This window comes from Antennarius striatus, chromosome 18 (genome assembly GCF_040054535.1).
Source record: "Antennarius striatus isolate MH-2024 chromosome 18, ASM4005453v1, whole genome shotgun sequence".
Classification (NCBI taxonomy): Eukaryota; Metazoa; Chordata; class Actinopteri; order Lophiiformes; family Antennariidae; genus Antennarius; species Antennarius striatus.
Window position 1 is genome coordinate 10,389,016 of NC_090793.1, and position 23,026 is coordinate 10,412,041.

The following is a 23,026-nucleotide window of genomic DNA, read 5'->3' on the forward strand; positions in this document are numbered from 1 at the left end:
GATGAGGAGATATGTGGGGATATCCTCTGACATCAGCTGCTGGAGTTAATGACTTCCTTATTGTCGTAAACTGTTGAATCTAGGACCGATCGGACTGTGTGAGGGCGCCCCCACTGTGAGGCTCTCTGCCCCATCAACCCCATTAAGCTGTTTCAGGCTCCACCAGTCAGCCACGGTGGTTCAAAGCGGACACGTTAGGAGGTCTTGTGAGGAGATCCACGGGCAAAGACATGGGAACTCAGTGAAGCAACAACAAGTGCTCTCATCGTCAGCATCCCGCTGAAGTAAACGAAAGGCTAGTGTTTCGCGGATTTTTTTTTTAAAAACACATTTGGTAGCCGCTTGTCTGTGGTAATGCTCGCTTGTGATTATAGTGTTAGCTAATGTTAGCCATTCTGTAATATGGCTAACATTTTAGGTCCGGCAGATTCATTTGACTCTGTTAGTATCGTGGCTGCTAATTCATTTACGGTAATTCATAAATAATCCTGTGATCCTTTTTCATGTTAAACGCTGGCGTTATCAGACTCTTCCTGTTTGGTAACGGTAGCCCTTCTGACGCTGAAGCTAGCCCGGTGTTGACTCACTAGCAAACCTGAACGCAGAACCGTCTCCATTCATTTATCTTCACCTCTTGTTATTTTTTTTTTTCCTGCTTAACTGTTTTGAGTCTGACCTCGTAGTCATCTTTTTTTTTTACATTTTACAAATTTTATATTCACATTCATATTTGTTTTGTTTCGTTTTGTAACATCCGTTCTCCGGACGGCAGATTGCTGGTGCGACGTGACGAAATTTCTATATTAATGATGAGTTACGCTGGTTTTATCCATGTTTTAACGCCACATGTAGACAAACACCAGTGTAATGTGTGCTTTATAAGCTGTGCAGTTCATGCTTTGTCCTTTGTTAATGTTGCAGATGTTTTGTTTCAATAGTGTTGTCTCCTTAACCGACCGACCAACATCCAGCTGTGTATAATACATAATACTTGACGTAACTTCACGCCAAAACTTCAAGTAGATTTGAAGTACGCTTTTATATAGATTTTAAAGAGCAGACAGTCACACTGTCTCTTAATCATTGACCACTTCCGTGTCATCTTAGGTAACACTTCAAAATCCAAGCTGAAGTTACAATCAGCCCTTGTAGCATAAACACCATTGACCAATACATTTTATTTATTTGCCATCGGATGTATTTTATTTGCTTTACCTGCAAAAATTCACCAACAGCCTAGCATTTATTCTTGATTTCCTCGCCATTCTGGCTTCCTTGAAACTTTTATAGAGATACATTTTTATCACATTTGGTTGTGGATGTTTTTGTCAGATATGTTTCTCTGTGCAGTTGCATTAACAAAGTAACCTGGCAGCTGAGTGTAACCATTAATTTGAAAGATGGCTGTCTTGATATTGGTTTTGTTTTTACCTGTGTGTTTAACACTGTGTGTGTGGATTATATTACATACTTTAATCACATGTATTTCACTCGGTCTGACCTTTGCACCCTGGACTTGTAGAAGCTGAGGAAGATTATGTAAATAATGTTGTTCCTTCACTTACCGGAAAGTTTCATGGTTCTTGTTACACAAATGATTATTAGGCTGATCTTTGTGTTGAATGACATTTGGACTTATAGGACAAGCTTATCAAATAGGTTTCTTTAGTTTTTGAACTGGCCCTGGGGGAGTTCTAGTATTTTAACCCTGTGGTGGTAGTTGAGGTTGTGAAGTTATGAGTGTTGTTGAAACCCAGTCATGTAGGTTTCACCGTTGGGTTGTAGCTCCCATACCGAGAAGTTGGCAGTCACCTGACATCCATTCGGTTGATGGGTTTGTCGTTTGCTCCCCAAAGTCATGCAAATAAGATTTGAGTATCCTGGGGAGGGAACCTGAAACTGCTTTGTTTGTGCAGGACAGTGGATGGATCTCTTGAGGGGTGGTCGTTCAAGTTTTACATAGATTTCTTTACTCCCTCAAGTTATCTGTTTTAACTAGCCAAGATGTGTACATTGTTATCTTCACCCAAGTGTTCCTTGTCCTCCAATCACAGACTGCTGTGTCCTGCCCTGAGGCTTATGACCTCTTGTGTTTTGCTATCCACTTGTGTTGTGGTTTTGTCTGCTCATTGGGCATGTCTAGGCATTCCTCACTGCACTGACATGAATATGCAGGTCATCTAACTCATCCACCATGACTTGGATGACTGAGAATCTTCAGAAATTATTAAGATTATCTGATGCACTGATGTCTAACATGATCTTGGAGGAATGTAACATGAGTCTTGTGGCCCAGTCTTACTTTAGGATTGATTCCTTTGTTTTTTTTTCATCCAAACAAATAGCCCCTGGTCTGTCCAGCTGAAGACTATGAATCAAGTAATTGTTTTTTCTATTACATCTGATTTGATAATCTGTGTATTAGTATCACTAATTCAAACTCACATGATAAAAATGAATGGAAAGCCTTTACTCGGTTTTGTTTTGTTTGGTAGTTTACAAAAGTCTTTGCAGATGGGATAGTAGGAATGAGGCATTTTGGAAGAGCCTCATGCAGCAGGATGCTAGAAGTTGAACTAGTGAGAACTTCCTGATGATAAAATCATGTTGGAATTAGTGTTTAGATGCGAGAGTCTTGAGTGTCTGACTTCATATGCACTGAATGGACATATGAAATAGAGCAAACGATTTATTATTTTTTGAAAGATCCATCCATCTTCATCCGCTCATCCGTAGTCAGGTCTTTGGTACTTAAGTGTGCCTCCTGTAACAAAGAAATTTCTGTTTTAAGATTTATGTGAGTAAACACTCTACCCCTTTTAACTGGGCCATTAAGTCTTTTTAACATCACTAGAGACTAATTTCAAACTAGACAATTTTTTTTTTTACAATCAAGCTTGTAAGTATATGATGAGATGACAGAATGCCTTGAAAGAGGAAGTAGTATTAACTATATATAAATAGTAATGCAAGTAAAAGTGAATCTGTAAGATCTATCACCCTGCTTACCTAAAAATAAGACTCCTCAAAACGTGAAACAGATGAACACACCTATACCTCCCAAAGCTTGTCCTAGGAACGGGAACTAGCCGCGGGACCCAATAAACATTTACTTCCGTATAACATTACTCTATGATCTAATCATTCATTGTATCTACAGGCGTATCTATAAGGTAAAATACGTGCACCATAAAGGCAAAAACAAACAATGGTGGCGACACACCCTTATCAGTACTTGAACGGTTCTAGAATAACGTAAGTAGCCCCTGGTATTTATGTATTATCCATGTCAAACAGTATAAAAAATGAAAGTAACACTGTTATGTTAATAATATAAATGTTAATAATACCTCCAGGGTGAAAATACATGTAACAAGGCAGTAAGAGACTAACATCCTGCAACACCCCTGAGTTTGCTAGATGTTGCAGTCTCTGAATTAAAATTTTTACCCTGACCTACTTTCATAGGTCAGGGTAAATCAAAGCATTGGTGTATTAAAACACTAGCTTTGATCTATGGTCTTACTCACACTGGCCGTCTCCCTCGTGTTTCTATCTTATCCAGTTCCTGATTGTAAAAGTAGAAATTTGACCTTGACCTAGTTTTCTCAAGGTCAATGTCATCATCTCATTTTCATCCCCTTTGCCGCCCGAGTAATCTGCTTTTTTTTTTTTTTCATATTCTATCTGCAACGGTTGCGAAGATATTTGGTAGACTAACGGACGGAAGAACGAATACACAAACACTGACAATTACAATACATCCCCTTCACGGGATGTAACAATTGTACAGTACATGTCACTCAAAGTCGCACATCATAGTACTGCACCCCCCCCCAAGCCTCTACTGTTATCAGGCTAAAAACATTGAGTAGCTCTTCACAAAATTTAACTTCCCCATCGCACAGCCTCACACTACCACCAATAAGAGGCCGTCACAATGGCGGAATCCCTTGTGTCCTATCAGCTAACAGGAAGAACACGAGCGCAAATCCTGCAAAAAGTAGCCTTAGAAAAAATAATATAAAATAGACCGTTTATTAATCCAGAGAGGAATTACGTTTCTAATTGCTCCAAAGAGTTATAAAGAAATGGAACATTCAAAATATAAATATATGCATGGAACAGAGTAGATTGAGACAACAATAACGGCTACACAGTTACATTTCAACAGAACACAAAATAGGCAAGAAATAAATGCACAGTGTCTAGTACTGGTCAGTAAGTATTAAATACGACAAAGTTGATAGTGTTACACAATCACCACTGTTATCAGATTGCAGTGTACTATAGTCACCCTAGGGAGGGCTAGTCCAGTGTGATTAGGTGGGTCATATTAGTGTTGGATTCAGGATGGCAGGGCACCTTTATCACAATTGTCAGGAGGAGAAAAAAGATGGTTCCAGTACTCACTGGAACCATCTGGGTAGAGAAGGAGCACCAGCTCCTTCTTTACCCACCTCTGATATCGTGAGGTGGGTAAAGAAGGAGCTGGTGCTCAAGGAAAAAGTGATGAAGATACAGAAATCAGTGAAGAAAAGGGAGTTTCTGGGAAGCAGTACAGAGGAAGTCACAGACAGCAGCGAACATGTCTCCTTGTCTCTGAGGTCCTCGTGGTCCCTGGTGAGTCAGAATTGACATGTTAGCTGGTCACAGCTTGTGTCTGATGCTGGAAGGCCTACCACAATTACTCAGTCTGTTGTGGTAGCTTGTGTGTTTGCCTGTTTATTTATTTCCATCAATTCTACCAAATACTCTACCGGTGAATCACTTTTAAGGTTGCAATTGGGGCTAGTGTTTGCTTGTGCAATGAAAGAAGAATGAGGACGGTGATGTGGCACTTGTATCAGAGATGGTCAGAAATATACAGAGAGGGGCATGATGTATCATCTCTGCCTTCGAGTCTTATCCAAAATTTCAAACACCATATTGATCTGGCAAAATTCAGCAACTACTTATGTGTATTTCTATGTTTGACTCCATGTAGAACTAACAACATGGATAGCAGTAGGTTGGATGTGCTTGCCTCACTGTACTCCATTCCTAACTACTAAATGTTGGCACCTCTCCAGCCAGCTTCTGGGTACAAGCATTATTTGATTTAACCTAGAATTTGCTCTGTAATGACCTTCCTACATGTTTGTGCTTGTTGTTTTGGCACATTTGTTTTTGTGTTTCTGTAGTTAGTGGGAGACTGTTAGTTTTGCAATTTCTGCAGCTTTCAAATAAAAGTAAAATTAATAAAAAACAGTTTTTAGTTTCCAGAGATGAAGAAAATACAGACACAGCTGTATACAGATACATTTTCCAACAAATTGTGTTAATCACAACGTAATCACTTCACAAAACACCATCTCACTTTTTAAAAATACAACTTGGCCATGGTGATACCATTAGTTTGCTCCACGTAAATAACAAACACATAGTCATTCAAGGTCTTAGGTGTGGCGCTGTCATGCAATCTCCGTATGGAAATGGCTTCAGCTAACATGTTGCTCTTCCTCTCCCTGTAGGCGGACACCATGAACTACGTGGGCCAGCTGGCGGGTCAGGTGCTGGTGACGGTCAAAGAGCTATATAAGGGCATTAATCAGGCCACTCTGTCGGGCTGCATCGATGTTGTGGTTGTCCGCCAGAGAGATGGCACCTATCAGTGCTCACCGTTTCATGTGCGCTTTGGCAAGCTGGGTGTGCTGCGTTCCAAAGAAAAAGTGGTAAGTGGGTGTATGTTGTAGATAGTCAGAGCTTGTACTTACCTTCATATTGTCGTCTTCATTTCCTGTTAACCACTTTGATGTTCCTGGTCAAACGACCATTTCATTGTAGCTACATCATAAAACATACATCATTAGCTAATGTTGTGTTTCATCATTGCGTCAGCTCAGGCTCTGGTGAACATTACCAGTGTTGAAGGTGTGAGAAGGATGTACAAACAATCAACTGCATTTTTATGGAAATAAAACTTTTAAATTGGTAAAATGTGACATCAGTGTTCTGTGTTGTCATACAGAAGTTGTGGCTCCGGTCCAAAGTTGTTTGTGATTGTTGTATAATTACAACAGTTTTTCGTCATTATGACTGTGTAGGTGTGTACATGATGTACATCCTCCTGAACCTATTTTCTTATTGCCTTTTGATTTTTTCAAAAACAGACTGAAAAATAGCCTAATAAGTGAGTGTGTGTGTGTGAGTCAACATGGAGACGATACTTGTTTTATTGAACCCTTGGAAATTCCACGATAAAACAATAACATCAGACTTCATACCAAACATATGAAAACAAATGTATTGGTATTATAAACCAAGTGCACCCAATGTACTCAAAAATCAACGTGGTGACGTAACGACTTTTGTCTTGACAAATTATGGATTGCGCTGGGCGGGCATTGTGAAGGTAAATGGCAAGTTAATCAACTTGTATAGAAATTCATGATATCCTTTAATTATTAAAATGGTTATATTCACACAGAGATAATACGATTCTTTTTCCCACCACCTCTATCACTGGGGGACTTGTTTTTTCTACATAAAGTAATGTTCTCTGGCTTGACTAAAGCTTGTGGAACAGACATTGTTAAGGGTTTGTGGGGGATAGACAGCATCACCACCTGCCCAGAATTCTGATGGGTTTGGAGGGTGGGCTGAATGGTTATTATGGAAACAGCACCACAGCTTCAGTGTGGGAGGAGGAGGCGGGTGAAAAGTGAGGAAGTAGGCCTCAGCTACAAGAGCTGTTGTGTAATGGTTATGCACGTGTCCCAGTGTTTGAGGGATGCTGTTTGTGATAGTTTTAGACCGTGTTGAAACAAATTAACTGTGTGTTCCTGACATGCAAATAATTTTTTTGAATGTTCAGAGTGGGCATGAAATGGTGGTTGCCAAATTCAAATTTATTCCTTTGGATGGGTGGTCCATATTTTCTCATACCATCAGAGATTAACAACTCGATAGAATATTTTAATTTTAGGTGTTTTTTGGAACCCGTTGTCTCTAGGAATTCTAATATTCCTGTATAGTGATGACAAATCAACAACTTGGCCACTCAAGAGAGCTGTTGCCCTAATTTTGAAAGGTTGTGAATAACCCTCACCTGTTCAAGCTCATTATTAAGTGGGAATTGAAATTCTGGACTGTCACTCACTGTACATACATTCCCCTTAACTACCTTGAGCTGCAGTGGCATCAGCACTAAACGACTTTAGCTAAATAAACAACATGACATGACAACATGAAGAATCGTGAGAGTCAGTTAAGATGTTAAGATGTTAAGTTAAGATGTCAGTGGAAATTGTTTGCGAGCTGATATTGATGATTTGGTTTCAGGTTCAGACAGGACCTGTTTCTATGCCCCTGGGGCATGTAGAGCCACTCTTGTCTTTACATTTTTTTTAAATTTTCTTTTTACATTTGTGGAATATTGTAGGCACACATCATGTCCGTTTAATCAGATTCAGGTTTTTAGTTTTGCAGGGCTTTTTATTGGACACAAATTCTGTAACTTCCTTTAGTGGTATCAGATCTTTGAATGGCCTCAGGTCAGATCGGGGTTTGCTGGCGGGTACTCATTTCAGACGAGTATCCAGTACGGATAAAGCATTTTTGATGATTACGAGCATGATATGAGTAAAATTTGTCAATACTCGTGCTCATGCTGAAGGAAAATCCTCATCATAACCGACTGTCTTCATACTCAGTGATTGGCCAGTCACACACAGCGCCCACCCCTCCCTACAGAGGCTGCAGCCATAGCAGAGCAGTCGCTGTTGCTGCCCCACTCTCGTTAGGTTTTCCACAGCTTGCCTCTATTTCGGTGTACTTAAGGTTACTTGGTGAACTTGTTTCTTGTTTTGTTTTGTCACACATACGTGGTGCATTTAACCAGACAGAGCTGAAAACTGCTTGTGTCACATCGGTCACCGCCTCCACTCCAGTCATTTATTTTAATTTTTTTTTTTTACCTGCTTGCTCATAGTTTGACACTTTCTCACTTCAGTACAAATGAATGATTTATGTGCTGTGTACATATTTTAACTGTTACATAGCGTGCGCACACGCACACACACACACACCCGCTCATCATGTGATCAAAAAAAATTGATTTGAATCTCAATTTTGAGGTTGTTCTGTAAATAGTTTTCACACATAGGTTTCACACACACACACACACGCAACTCACACACGTGCAGAACAACTCAGGGTAGGGACACACAACAGTAACAACACACGGGATATCACAATATGTTTACAGTATATCAAATTTTTAATTTATGCGCAGCATAGAATTTCTTGTGCGCTGACACTGTGAGAGTAGTGTGCAATTGCGCAGGCAAGCAGCTTAGAGAGAACACTGGTGATGTACTTGCTTGTCCCTAGTAAGCAGTAACAGGCCTTCTATGTGGTCCATTCATTGATTCAATCATCTTCCTACCCGCTTCATCCACTTGCGTGGGTCACGGGCTATGTGATCTGTCTAAAGTATAAACAGTTTAATAATGTATGCTTGTATACAGAAATAATAAATACAATACATTGTAGTTTCATTTTTGTCTCTTTTTGATTGTTTATGAAACCTTTCTCCAAAATGTTTGTTCCATAACATTGACTTCATGTTCTTTCAGATCGACATTGAAGTGAACGGAGAGCCAGTAAACCTACACATGAAGCTTGGTGACAATGGAGAGGCCTTTTTTGTTCAGGAAGCTGAGCAGCAGAATGTATGCACCCAATGCACTTACACCACAGATCGAATTTGAACCCTAACAAAAATGTTGAAATTTACAATACAAACAGCCTACAACGCAAATATCACAAGCATATGTTTATTTTTGTTTAAGGTAATTGAGCTGAAATGCCTTTAAATAAATTTTGTATTGTATCAGCAATGACATTTTTGCCGGTTTTGAAATCGATGTTTCTTAAGTGAAAAAGTCAGGAATGTTTATGGATCTGCATTTCTTTTTCAATGAAAGTTGAACAATTTTAACGCTTGTATTTACACTTAAATATTTATGTGAAACTGTGGAAATGAGTTGTTACATTCTTCAAGTGAAATGTTATCCAACCATTGTGGACTCATTTTGACAGCTCAAGAGTAACACCATCCCTGTTCTACTGGACTTGTGCCACAGGCTTCCCTGAGCTAAACTAAACTAAACTCTAGAGATCATCGATGGTGCTTGTGTTTCAATTTTGTTGTACTTAGCTGAAGCCTTATGTTCCTACTTTCTCACTTAATGCTTCAGCAGATTGTACCTGCTCATTTGGCCACATCCCCAATCCCAACTGAGAGTCACCTGTTCTGGATGTCAGAGATTGAGCACATGCCAGTAAAAGATTTGGAGGAAGATCCCGGTGACCCAGAGGACCCGCCTGAGCTTCCCACTCACAGTAGCATGCCCACAAAGAAGAAGAAAAAGCGAAGGAAGAAGCACAAAGGAGACCCCCGTAGGGAGGAGCTAACCCCGCCAATGGCACTCACTACTGGTAATGCTATTTCTGCTAGTACGCCTGCTGCTATGTCCAGCACTGGACAAAATGAAGAAATCTTTGAAATGGACCTGAGCTCCGACGAGGAAACCGTGACACGTGTCTCCAGGTAAGGCTCAGCATTGTCGGCTTACCGCTCTGGCATAGACTTTGGAACAGAAGTGGTTGGATTTATCAGAAAATGTATCTGTTTCTCTCTGGGTTTAGGTCACCTTCAGTCTCCACTATGAGAGACATTGACCCCAAGTTACCTGCAGCCAGACGCAACCCAGATGGTTATCCAATGTCTGATGGAGACTGGCCGACAGATGACAGGTGTGTATTGACATTGACTCATCTGCAAGGGTGGGTTGAGGCAAGTTAGTGGACTCTGTGTAATTGATTAATTGCATTTATTTCTCTTTCCCTTAAGTCATAGCTTGTCTCAGGCCTTTTCCCCGAAGAGCGACTCTGAGCTGGTTGTCATGCCCTCAGAGAGGTTACTCAGAGCTGAGTCTCACATGCAGTGGACATGGGGGGAGTTTCCAGAAACAGCCAGAGTATGTACTTCTCTCTACTAACGTTCTGTTAAAAAAAAGTTAAAACTTTTCATTGTACGTTTGTTTAAATCTTTTCCCCCAACATTCAATCTGCAGGTTACCAAAAAAGAAAAACCTGAAGTACTAAAAATGGTGAACATCACCCCATCCGAGAACACCCATTTCCGGGTAATCCTCAGCTCTGAGGCTATGGTAAATGAGACCGACATCGGAAAGGAAGAGGGTGCTTCCTCCTCAGTGTGTGCCATTGTGAAACCTGAGCCACGTTGTCCTGTCACCAGTGTGTCATCTCCGAATCCCCTTACACGTGCCTGCACCTTAACTTCTATTAGCCCTATGACCCCCACAGAGCCCCTGGATATCCTTGTGGCTACCTCGACCCCTACTAACAGCCAGCAAAGCGATTCACCGTCTAAGAAGAAAGGTGAGACCGATGCTTCTTGGAACCACTTGTTCAGCCAAGTTGTAGTGTGCATCAGTCCAAAATGGAAATTAAATGATAAATAATTATTTTGTTGAATGAAGGTGTCCCTAAAAGGAGCCAGCATCAGGGGCCTGAGGATATTTACCTAGATGACCTGAATGTACTTGAACCTGACGTTGCTGCACGATATTTTCCGAAGAGGTTTGACAATGAAAGAAACATCTTTTTAATATTTCTGCTTGACCTGTTTGAATTCAAAAGGAAACGAAATGCAGTCTATTTTCAAAAGTAAACACAGAAAAAAATAGTCCCTCTGTTAAAAGAAGAGCAAATGCCTAGAGGAGTGATTTCCTTTTCTTTTGTTGCTCCAGTGAATGTGAGGCAGCCACTAAGCACTGGATGGACTCAGAAATGCATTCTGGTTCCCAGTCTCCACAGTCGGTGGGAAGCGCAGCAGCTGACAGCGGGACTGAGTGTATGTCTGATTCAGCAAGTGACCTCCCTGATGTCACTCTTTCTCTATGTGGAGGCCTCACAGAAAATGCAGAAATATCCAAAGGTACACCAGCTTCACTCATAAGTCATTTAGTTGAAAGTGCACTTAGTACATTTATTGAAGAAAGACTCGTATGCAATGACGGGTGTATTTATTCACGTTAGAAGATATCAGCCACAGTGGATGAAGACCATTTTTTCCAAAACAACAGCTTGTTCTGTGTAATAATGGCTTTTCCTTCTTATGTCTGTGGATAATTGTTTTACATGTCGCACATATTTGCTGGCATTGAATACGAACAGTATTTCCTCCATGCCGTCTGTGTCAATAAAGAAATGTGCATGGATACAAACATATTTTCTCTACTGCATTAGTTTTTCTTAGATTGTAATAGTAGCTTTTTAGTAAGACACTGATTACTCGAGCCCACTGATCTTTCTATCCACTCCTGTTAATTAACAGTCATTTCCTGTCTCTGTTTGCAGAAAGGTTCATGGAGCATATCATCACCTATCAAGAATTTGCTGAAAACCCAGCAATTATAGATAACCCCAACTTGGTAGTGAAGATAGCAAATAGGTAAATAAGCATATTTATATAACTTGAGATGCAGAAAAGATGCTTTGGATACATCATCAGCATCGTCTCTTACTGCCTTGTTTCTCAGATATTATAATTGGACACTAGCTGCACCTTTAATTCTAAGTCTTCAAGCATTTCAGAAGAATCTACCGAAGGTAACTTTGATCTTGTTTTTCTGTTCAGTGAATTTTCACTACTTTTGCTCTACTTTGGATCTGTGTAAACTGTTTTGTGTTCTTAATTTTCCAAGGCTACAGAGGACGCCTGGGTGAAGGAGAAAATGCCAAAGAAGTCAGGCCGCTGGTGGTTCTGGCGAAAAAGAGTGGATAGTACAGTGAAGCAGGTGTGTACATTTCATCACTAGTTATGGACTTACATCCATATGTTGTTTGTTTCCTATATCTACTTTGGCCATATTTATGCGTGTTCTTTCCATTCTTCTAGTCAGAGACTAAGCTTGAAACTACGGAGGAGTCTCATCTGGAGGGGGAAGGAACTTCTCTAGCTCCAGAGAATCTGTCCTTGCCGTAAGTAGTAAAAAGGGTTTTTTGTTACTCAAAACATTCATGAGACATAAAATGAGTCCAGTGGCTTTTTTTTTGCATGAGTAATACATCCCAAATGTCAGTAATTCTTTTATAACAACAAAATCACAATATTAATTGAGAGACTCAAGTTGAACAATAGAAGTGTTTTGGCTCAAGTAGAAGGCAGATGGTGAAGGGCGTATTATGTAAGTAAAATTTAACTGACTTTGTTTTCATATTCAAGACAGGAACATTAGAATCAAGAATTAACAAAGCGTCAGAAAGTAGCAAAGTCTCAAACAAATAGCCTCAAGTTTTGTTAACAAAGTTACAGATTATTATTAGACCAAGTTGTGGATATTTGCATTTTCCTTTAGATCTAAAGCGGGAGACTCGTCCAGTGATGAAGAGTCCAAGGAAATGAATACTGCATCCAGTCAGGAGAGACTGCCACCAGGGGAATGTCAGCACCAACCCAGCCCACACACTTATAGAAAGTCACTACGACTCTCCTCTGAGCAAATAGTAAGTGCTTCTTACATGGTGTCAAGCCTGAATTCTTAACATCTAGCATTATACTTAAACTGGAGAAGTGCATGGCTTTCAGGGCACATGATGGATGGGTAGTGGATGTGATTTGTACTGTTCAGGGTTACTGAAGCAGCGTAGAACGCCCCCTGCCGGGCAGCACTGGTCAATACCGTGCCCATGCTACTTAAATCCTGCAGGAGGCGCTAAAGACCGACACATGTTAACAGTAGGGTGTTAGAATAAACCAAAGTTGAGGTAATGGCTGATCTGGAGGAATACTTTGATTCCATTGAAAGAAATTGCCTACTCTAGTTGCCTGTTTTCCTTTATGACTAGGCTACTCTAAAATTGAAGGAGGGACCGAATGATGTGACGTTCAGCATCACCACCCAATACCAGGGTACTTGCCGCTGCGACGGCACCATCTACCTGTGGAACTGGGATGACAAAGTCATTATCTCAGACATTGATGGCACCATCACCAAGTAAGGCTTTCACAGCAGTTACAAAGCCCCTACATATGATGCTGGTTTGTAGCAGGTGTTATTCTGCTTTTATGTGATAGCATAACAAATGTCTCCATATCTGAATGCTGCACTACAATATGTGTCGTTTTAGAAAATTGGTTGGAAATGATAATGTAAGACCCATTATATGTAGATTTACAGGGAAATTTGCTTCATTGATTGCTATTCAGAAAAATCTGCTTCTATGCTTGCAAAACTTTTGCCCAGATCTTTTAAGGTGTTTTTACAAAGCGAGTCTGACACCCCCCGATCGGCTTGTGGACAACATGAGGCAAAAAATTATCATTTTGAAAGATTTGTAACTTAAAGGATTGTAAAATATGGACAATCATGAGCACTTTTTCTAATGAGAGGTGTCCTTCAACAGTTGACGGACACAGTTGCCAAGCGACTAAATGCCTGCTGAAGAATAAATGCGTGAACCACATCTTTTCAATTATTTTCTTATTGACACTTGCCCTATTTTCTTGTTTTCCATCTGTGAAATGGGCCGATCACCAGAGTTCCCTCTAAACTGTGCGAGTGCGCAATTGCGCACTGCTCGCACATTCTCAGCACACAAGAAAATTTATGCTGCGCACAAAATAAAATTCGATACAAACTTATTAAGTGATATATAATATTTGACCTAATCTAATTAATTAGTCCAGTACTGTTGTTCCAGCCAGTGATATGATAAGATTCACTGACGTTACGCAGCCAATCAGCATTGAGCATGTGTGCCCTGCTACACGCACTGTGCAGGTTAGCTAGTTAACAATTGGAAATGAATGGGCAGTGACTCATCCACTCACTGAGCCAAAGTAAAAAAGAAATGTGGTTCTTTTAAGATGGAATCTGTCGGAGTTTATGCAAATAGAGGAACAAGATTTTTTTTTTCTTTTCGAGTACGGTAAGTTCAAAGCATGAAGCAGACGAAGCCATTAACTTGGACAAAGTGTACAACCACGTGATAAATAAATTAAAAATTAAGTCAGATTAGTGAATATTGTAATGACATTTATAGTTTTTTATGTATGGATATAAATCATTAAATGCTGTTACTACTAGACAATTTATGGGTAGTAGAAATATACTAAAAAAAATAATTATTTACAGAAAGAGTTAGAGGTATTTACATTGTATCACAAGCGACAGCACACTTCATTGTGCAAAATGTGAATGTTTTAATGTTAATAAACAAAATGTTATGTCTGAAGGCTGCATTCAGGGACCCTCAGCCAGGCCACAACTGGACATCACCCATAGGCCAAAGCTATAGCCAAAGGCCAAAGCAGGCCCTCCCATACAATACACTACACATCTCATGAAGAACAAGATATTTGTCTTATTCTTGTGGACCAAATCACTTACGTTAAAAATTAACAAATGAAAATCGCTGCTGTAGCTTGATTCTTTTAATAAGCCATGTATGATCCAAGGTTTTGAACAAGTGTGATATTTTTGTGTGGCCACAGCATGCACATCTGATGTGTCTCACAGTGGTCCGCAGTGTGCTCAGGAAGCTTGTGTGTTTGCCCAGACACATGAAAAATTAGTGGGAACATAGCCGATAAACCACCACAAACTTCTCAGTCGTTGAGTTTACATTACAGAGCTATTTCTGAAAAGATTACTTGATGTGGAACACCCTTCGTCACAAGAATATTAAGGAAATCCTGTAGATTGTGGTGCTATGTTATTTGTAATTCTTTTAATGTTTGATATTAAAGAGGTAATAATTGTCATTACCTTTGTAAGGAACCCAAATACCACAGTTTATTTGAAATTAATTTTAAAACTAGTTTGAAACACATAAATTCATACATGTCTAACATCAAACAGGTGCAGAGTAACGGGCGCTTATTATCTCTGCGGCCCTTTAGGCCATCCTGACATGTGGCCTTCTTTGAATAACAAGAGTACAGGGAATATAACGAGTTCATTTACATTTCAGTTTTTACATGCGGACATCAGCTGAGGTTGAGACAGTGTCTTCCCATAGGCCACTAGTGCTCATTAGTTGAGGCCAGTCCATGATGCTGTCATTATATGTTGAAAAGTAGCTATGGTGCTTTGTGACCTTTTGAACAGCCTGGATGACTCATCTCCCTTATTTTATTTCACATACTGTTATTCTACACATGCTACATTTTTGTATCTAACTTCTCAGATGGAGATGTCTGCTTTTATGACATGAGTGTCTTTAATATCTCAGGTCAGATGTGTTTGGACAGATCCTACCTCAGTTGGGGAAAGACTGGACCCATCAGGGCATTGCCAAGCTCTACCACTCAGTTGCTGAGTAAGTGTACTCCACTGCTGATTAACTACAGGAAAGGGTCAGTGGTGAGCACTGTCTGGGTTTGATTCCCATTTGTCTCTCTGTTGTTTTTTTCCCCCAGTTTTTGCGTGGGGTGATTTCAGGTGGATGACTCAGGAAGTTTAACTATAATCACAGAAGATTCGTTGTAGAGACTGAAAGTACCATGAATTTCTGTCCTGCTTTAATCATGCAGAGACAAGATCATGTGACACACCAAGGAGGAAATGAGCTAACTGACCAGTAATAACAAATCAAATAGCGCCTCAGTAAATTGCTAAGTGGACTGTATTAGTTTATAAAAGCAAACCAAATTAACTGGTCCAATTATTTATTTATTTTATTCTTAGTAGTAGATAATGATTGTCAGAATTAGCTGTGTTGGAGCAACCAGTAATCAGTGCCACTCTCCCCATTTGCAGGAATGGTTATAAATTCTTGTACTGTTCAGCGCGGGCCATTGGCATGGCAGACATGACAAGAGGCTACCTGCAGTGGGTCAATGATGGCGGCTCCATTCTGCCTCGGGGGCCCCTCATGTTGTCTCCCAGCAGCCTCTTCTCTGCCTTCCACAGGTAGGAGTGTATGTGTATATGTATATGTGTTTGTGTCACATATACATAGTATGTATATATATATATATATACACAATATAAATACAGTTTTTCGCGCATCAACGATTGCTACTCCACCTCATCGTGGATTTTTAGTAGGCAGTCGCATGATACCGTACACACATTCTATTGGCTGACGGCACCTGGAAGTGCGCTATGTTCCGTCAGGCTCGGACTTTCGTGAGACACAAAAGTGCTTTAAACAGTCGATAAGAGTGTGGGAAACAGACGAACAAATATCCAACTGTCTATCATGTTTATCAACGCGTCTTCGACGTGGAGCTGTTACACTTCAGAAAATAGTCGGTTTTAACTCCGTCCATTCTGTGTGTACATGCAGACACGGGTCACACACACTTTACAGCAGTTTTCATTGCAGGGAGACGTCCCCCGGATAGACAATGTTTCAGTTAAAGCGTCCACACGACAACGCATACCCGACGTTTTCAAAAAACTTCATTTTGGCCAGCATTTTCGTCCCGGATATCTGAGTTGGTGTGTGGACGAAAGGTGTCACAGCAACAAAATGCCTCGCTGCTCGATGCCTTAAGCCATATTGTTCACGTGATTCCTTCTGGCAGATGTGCTGTGATTGGTTGCACACTTATACTGTATATATGTATGTAGATATACAGTATATTGTGTGTGTACACTCTGTTTTTTCCTTTGTCTTTTTCTAAATGTTAAGATATTGCCATGATGTTTCATGAACATTTCTTTATCAGCTAGTTAGTCTTTAGAGGATGGCAGCTTATTTATCTTTGTATTTATGAGTGGTTTATGTGTCTTTGCATTCATTGCATGATTAAACTAGGAACTGATGCAAAATATGTCTTGGTATACACTGATTCATAGTTAAAATTTTATGGAGCTCAGAAATGTTTAATATTTACTAAACATCCAATAACACACAGCTGTAGGTTGAATTTAGTACATCCTGATTTATACATGGTATTTCATGAAAGACTTATTGTCAAGTTAATTAAAGCTGCATCATAAGACACATTAATACAACTGGAGCTTTTCGTGGACATAAATGTCACTGGCTTGTCAGAAGCAATAAATTGTGTCTATCTTCTCTCTAAATCACATATTATATGCACACAATACACAGTAAACAATAAAATACAAGCCCTGATATGCCATGTGGGTTCATTAGCAATTTCAGGCACATAACATGGCCTCAGCCACTGTTTTTTCTAGAAGTTGTGTCCCGGCTCTGTCAAAGGTCAGCACAAGTAAAAAAGGTTTTCTGTGCTGTTACCAGGTTAGTTAGTTAGTGAGATACTACTCATTTTTGACTCATTCATGCTTCATGTTAGTTGGTTTTTCCACTGACCTTATCCAACATCTGAATTTGTCATGTTTACATTATCCTCATACTTTCATTTGCATGCAGCGAAAACATTGCAACCATCCATTAAACTAGCTTTTTTCCTGGATGCTTCTCAGTTTATCATGCATATTGTTACGATGCATATGAAAAAGAATGACTCATATTAAAATAGATTTAAAAATAACTTTGGGAAAGAAGCTACTGGTTTATTAAGATACCATTAATTCAAACCCGACCTGTGGTAAGGACATGCATATGTGTTTCTAATCAAATTGTTTGTTTCAGGGAGGTCATTGAGAAGAAACCTGAGATCTTCAAGATTGAATGCCTTACAGATATCAAAAACCTGTTCCAGCATAACAAGCAGCCATTCTACGCTGCCTTTGGGAATAGAGCTAATGTGAGTTAATGGATGTTTGAAGATGTCAGAAATTAAATACCTCGCATTTTACATGTCAGAGACCTGTGTATGATGTATTCTGAGATCAACAGCTGTCAATGAGAAGACACAACCCTATGTAATCAGTACTGGGTTGAACCTGAGCTGAGTGCACTGGTAGAGACTGGTGACATTGTCCGTGGAAAGAAGCTCAAGCTGGGCACAGCGTCCTGGTGTCCTCCGCCGCATAAACACCAACACCCAGAAGAAGCCCCAAGTTGATTACCAAGTCTCTATTTATCTCTATCAACAGACAAAGAAAAGGAAGAGCCGCAAACACTTACATACCGTACTTATATCTTGCATTTTCTGACTAATGCATTATGAGTGGACATGAGCCTAAAGCAGGAAATCAGCAGTTGATTTTTACTAATGGGTTAATCATCTTCCAGTGGTACAATTACTCTCAGCGCATTTTTAAATTATAGCTTTATTCACAACTTTAACTTTCTAAGAGGAAGAGCATATTGTTTTATTTTTTTAACTTACCGGTATTAAAAATACAAACTAAAAAACACCTGCAAACTTAAATGTGGGAGGTTTACAAGTTTCTAACTTTTCACTTGTTTTGCTTGTATTTGAGTCATGTACTGACTACATTTTCTGTCTCCGACAGGATGTGTTTGCTTATAAGGAGGTGGGGGTTCCCTTGTGCCGGATCTTCACAGTCAACCCCAAGGGCGAGCTGATCCAGGAGCAGACCAAGGGAAACAAGTCTTCGTGAGTACATTACCTGTCTTAGTGTTTCAGTGAATCAGTAGTATAAACAAGGCAGTCAGAGACTGCAACATCCCGCGACACCCCTGAATTCTGGCTTCCTGAAAATGTAGCTTTCTGTTTTGTGATTGTATCTCATCAGGTTTCAGAGATGTGTACCTATAAAGGTATAAAAGGGAAAATTTGACCTAGACCTGGTTTTTCAGGGTCAAGGTTGTGATCTAATTGTCATCCCCTTGCCTCTCTGAATATAACGCCTTTTTTCTCGTCTTGTTTTCTTATCCGGTTACTGAGATATGTGCAAAATATTTACAAAGGTTGAATTCTGTACTTGACCTACTTTTCTCAAGGTCAATGTCATCTCATTTTCATCCGCTTTGCCGCCCGAGTAATGTGCTTTTTCTTTCATTTTTGTATCTGCAATGGTTGTGAAGATATTTGGTGGACGGACGAACGAACACACAAACCCTGACAATTGTTACATGACCGCTTAGCAGGATGTAATGAGACGTAATGTGAATGAGGACAGTCTCAGAACCAACAGTTTCTTCATGTGAATACAGCAGTACGCAACATTTATCACCACCTGCCCAACGATAGATAAAGACAGACAAGGTTACTGACTAATTGTTGAACACACTGGAGCGTTTAACAGCAAGACAGCCAGACATTTCCCCAAGGAGGGTGGTGGAGACCAAACAGTGAAAGAGAGCTTGATTATTGGACTTGAATTTGTTTTCTCGACAGAAACATGAGTTCAAGCGAAAGCTAATGTTGTTAAGTGTCTTTTAAGTGTCGAGAAGGCTTGTTTTCTAACCAGAATATAATTTCCTCTTTACACCAATAGTGTTCTGCGGTTTGTTTCATTGCCTTCAATGGGACCAATACTACTAGTATTGGTACTACCACTGCTTTTACTATTGCTACTATTCCCATTTACTGATCTAGTTCCAGTTTTGGGTTACATAATTTGTCAGATTTGAAAAAAATCTTCATTTTATTTATTTTGCCTGATCATCAGTGACCTCTAAACAATGGTTCCAGATTTTACAGTCTAGCTTAGAATTATTTCCATTGTGTGTGTCTCTACTCGTATTTCTGTTTTTCTGACCTCATCTATTTCTCCACAGTTACGGCAGACTTAGTGAGCTGGTGGAGCATGTGTTCCCTCTGTTGAGTAAAGAGCAGAACGAGGCCTTCGTCATGCCAGAGTACAGCTCTTTCTGTTACTGGAGGCAGCCCCTACCGATCATCAACCCCGATGAGCTGCTCTGACCCGGCACATATGGATACGCAGGTGTTATACATGCAGCTGGACTGTGAACTTGAATGCATTTTTAGAGTAGGACCGAGACTCAGACTTTCCTGTATATTACTCACATCTGAACACACAGAAATTCTTGGAAACTGTCATTAGATATGAGTGGAATCTATTTCTAGAACAGTAAATCCTCGTGAATAATCTGTGGAAATATTCATTCGTCAGAGACAAAACACTAATCACTAACTATATAATTTCTTCGCACACCCAGTGATACATTCAAAGAGATATCCTGTCAGGGACAAAACCCCATCTTATCTCTCATGCTTCTTCAAAAAAACAAAAAACAGAAACATGATGTTTTTATCATTAGGGAGGTGACTGAAGCTCTTGAGGAGTCCAAGCTGCACGAAAGAAGACAACCATGTTCTTTTGAGTCACATTTTTCTCAGAATTCTAAAACCCCTGAAAGAGCAAAATTGGATCTTTCAAAGTGAAAAACCTTTGCCATCAATTGAAACAAGATCCATTTATTTTGAGGCTTCACAGTATTATATACCAAAACATAAAGTAAACTATTTAGCTGGCCGGTAATAATAACACAAGTTAGCTGCCATAAAGGTGCTCAATTTTCTTTTCGACTCTCTCGCCTCCAGACGAACTGCAGGTATAAATTTACTTTTTTTGCCTGGAGATCTCCCAATCTTCATACTAAATGAGTCATACTTGGTTTTGGTTTTTTTTGTCAGGGACATGCTTTTGTCAACAAATATGTGAAGTTACATGGCTAGATGTGCAACAGTTTCACCGTATATTGTCTTGCTGTTGTTTAATATATTTATTTGGCTATATGAGTCGTGGTAAACCAAGCATGTTTTGTTAACAATACAGCAATGCAGTCATTATTTATCATCATTTATCTGTTTAAGTTATTGATTTCTGATGCCTTTGAGTGACTGAAAATAATTAATTAGCATGGACATAACAGCATCTACTCAACCTTCTATGACATTATTTTTGTCTTGCATCCCATTCTCAAAATCATTCACATTCCTCAATTTTCAGTGGACCTTTCAACATGTGAGGTGAGCACCTCCTTGGCAACCCACAGAATCTACATTTTGCAGTATTAAAATGTGTGCTGATTTGTGAAAAAAAAGAAGAAAAAAAAGGAAGTACCCATATTTGGTAGGGACTTAAAATGAAGGTTTTCCTTACAGCATGATGTTTGGGTGTGTGTTAGTGTGTGCTGCTGCTGTTGGCGGTGTGTGAGGATCATTCATCTATGGCTCATGTTCCCTCAATGACTTTGCTGAGACTTTTCTGACACACCTAGAGATACAACTCAGAACACGTCTCACCCGCAGTCACTTCACTGAGGGTCTTCACAGATGAAAAAAAAACCCAGAATATGCAATTAATGCAGGATAAGGAGATCTAATTTTGTGATGTGAATGACCTCCTGACACCATGGATATATCAGCTAAAGTAATTGCTGAGGCTACTTTGTGTTTGTCTTTTGTGAGGCTAAATGTGAGATACTAAAACGAAGATGCTAGTTTGCGTGCCAAGGAGAATCATGTCATTTTGCATATGAGTGAGAAATCGAGGAAAAAAACAGACTCCATAGTGAACAAAGGAGGAGACATTTTTGTTTTTGAAAATAAAAAGGAAGAGAACTGTACAGTAAGGTTTTGGAAGTGTTTCACTGGCATTGAGTGCATGCGTGTCTTTTTGGAAAAGACTTGTGGGCAGATGTACCACCCTGATGACACGAATCAGGCTGCCAGCTCAAGTCAGAGTAACAATGGCATAACAGTAACTTTGTGAATGATGTTCGACTTGAAACTTCCGCTGTTTAATGAAGAGAAGCACAATATACAACGTTGGCTTGCTCCATGTCACTGGCATTCCACTGTGTCTGCATTCACTGTGTAGCTCAGACGATTAAATGTTTGCTCTGATTTGGTTGCTTGTCCTCTGCAGTTTGGTGGATATATATATATATATAAAATATCTAATATATATATATATATATATATATATATATATATATAAATAAATATCTAATATATATATATAAATATAAAATATCTAATATATATATATATAAATATAAAATTCCATTCTTTCTATGAAAGTAAAGCATCTTGTGTGTAAAAAATCACACTTCATTCTCTATAACCCTGGGATACTTTTTTTTTTCTTTTCTAGAATGTTGTGGAAAATGGTCACAACAAACTGATCATCTTCTGTCTCTGATGCCTTTTATTTCATTTGAGTGTATGGTCTTATATTTCTTTCATTCAGTTCCGAGGTGATGCTTGCTATTGGAGTATATCTGACTAGTCGAAGTACCTTAATTGTATATTGTTTCATCTTGTATAGACATGTGACTCAAAGTATGTTTAAAGAACAAAATAAATTGTATGAAGAAGAAATACAGTTCTGATGAAGCTAACAAATTGTGACTCATGGTCATATTTGTATTAAATAAAGTTTCTAACTGAACACATTTGTGTGTGTGTGTTACATTTGCCTTGTTTACAATCCTGGTCAAAAAGTTCAACAGTAACCGCAGGCTAAGTCCGTATCTTTTGACACCATAGTATATTTTTGTAAGTAGCAATACAAGAATGCAGTTTATTTCAGCTGAATTCCTCTGGTAATTTGTTGTATTTAATAGCACATTGAAAAAATGTAATGCTAGTACTTCAGTAAGCAGCGCTCTGATTAACTGCTAAGTTAAAACTTTTTTGGGGGGGGATTTGTTATGGGTTATACATCCCTTCTGTTTCTTAGCATTTACTGTTGGAATATTTTGTAACTCTCAGGGGGGAAGAGAGCGGAAATTTATTTTTCATCCACATCTACTTTACGTAATGAGCCAACTGGGGGTTTCTTGCCTTAAGACCTTTTTCGGTGTATGTATTCTGAATCTAGCCATTTCTTACATTGTTACATTAAAGGTCACATTTTTATACTCTTTTAAATTTATGTCACAGAGCTGCCAGAAATCCAACTACACTGTATTCGAAATGTCTTTCCCAAAACATCTGTGGTCCACAATATCTTCGATTTGAAAATTGATTAAATGAACTTTCAGTCCAAATGCTTCATTTGTATGGGCTGTTAATTTAACTTAATTTTTGTAAGGTAATCATGGAGCCACTTTCTTGGTCAACATGACTCGTGGCCTTTAGTATAAACATGCCCTATGCCACCGAGATAGGCTTCGGCTCCCC

The 23,026-nt window shown here is 39.4% G+C and overlaps 1 protein-coding gene across 2 annotated transcripts; it reads left to right on the forward strand.

Annotated features, from left to right (window-relative positions):
- Positions 1–12: 12 nt before the first annotated feature.
- Positions 13–22,286, forward strand: lpin2 (lipin 2). Of its 2 annotated transcripts, none has more exons than XM_068340848.1 (20): positions 13–295; positions 5,514–5,714; positions 8,619–8,714; positions 9,243–9,595; positions 9,694–9,801; positions 9,899–10,025; positions 10,122–10,449; positions 10,551–10,650; positions 10,821–11,008; positions 11,431–11,524; positions 11,613–11,682; positions 11,778–11,870; positions 11,972–12,054; positions 12,432–12,579; positions 12,922–13,070; positions 15,310–15,396; positions 15,837–15,989; positions 17,650–17,764; positions 18,420–18,523; positions 19,651–22,286. In XM_068340848.1, the coding sequence occupies exons 2-20, from the start codon at positions 5,523–5,525 to the stop codon at positions 19,793–19,795; spliced, it is 2,733 nt and encodes a 910-aa protein (XP_068196949.1). In that variant the 5' UTR covers positions 13–295; positions 5,514–5,522; the 3' UTR covers positions 19,796–22,286. The 2 variants fall into 2 exon arrangements, with proteins under 2 accessions (XP_068196949.1, XP_068196950.1); XM_068340849.1 differs by having other exon boundaries at positions 9,246–9,595.
- Positions 22,287–23,026: the final 740 nt, after the last annotated feature.

Coding starts and splice junctions, on each gene's coding strand:
- lpin2 (XM_068340848.1), top strand. CDS start 5,523: ATGAACTACGTGGGCCAGCTGGCGGGTCAGGTGCTGGTGACGGTCAAA. Junction 9,596..9,693: donor ACCGTGACACGTGTCTCCAG/GTAAGGCTCAGC, acceptor CTCTGGGTTTAG/GTCACCTTCAGTCTCCACTA. Junction 11,871..11,971: donor TGGATAGTACAGTGAAGCAG/GTGTGTACATTT, acceptor CCATTCTTCTAG/TCAGAGACTAAGCTTGAAAC.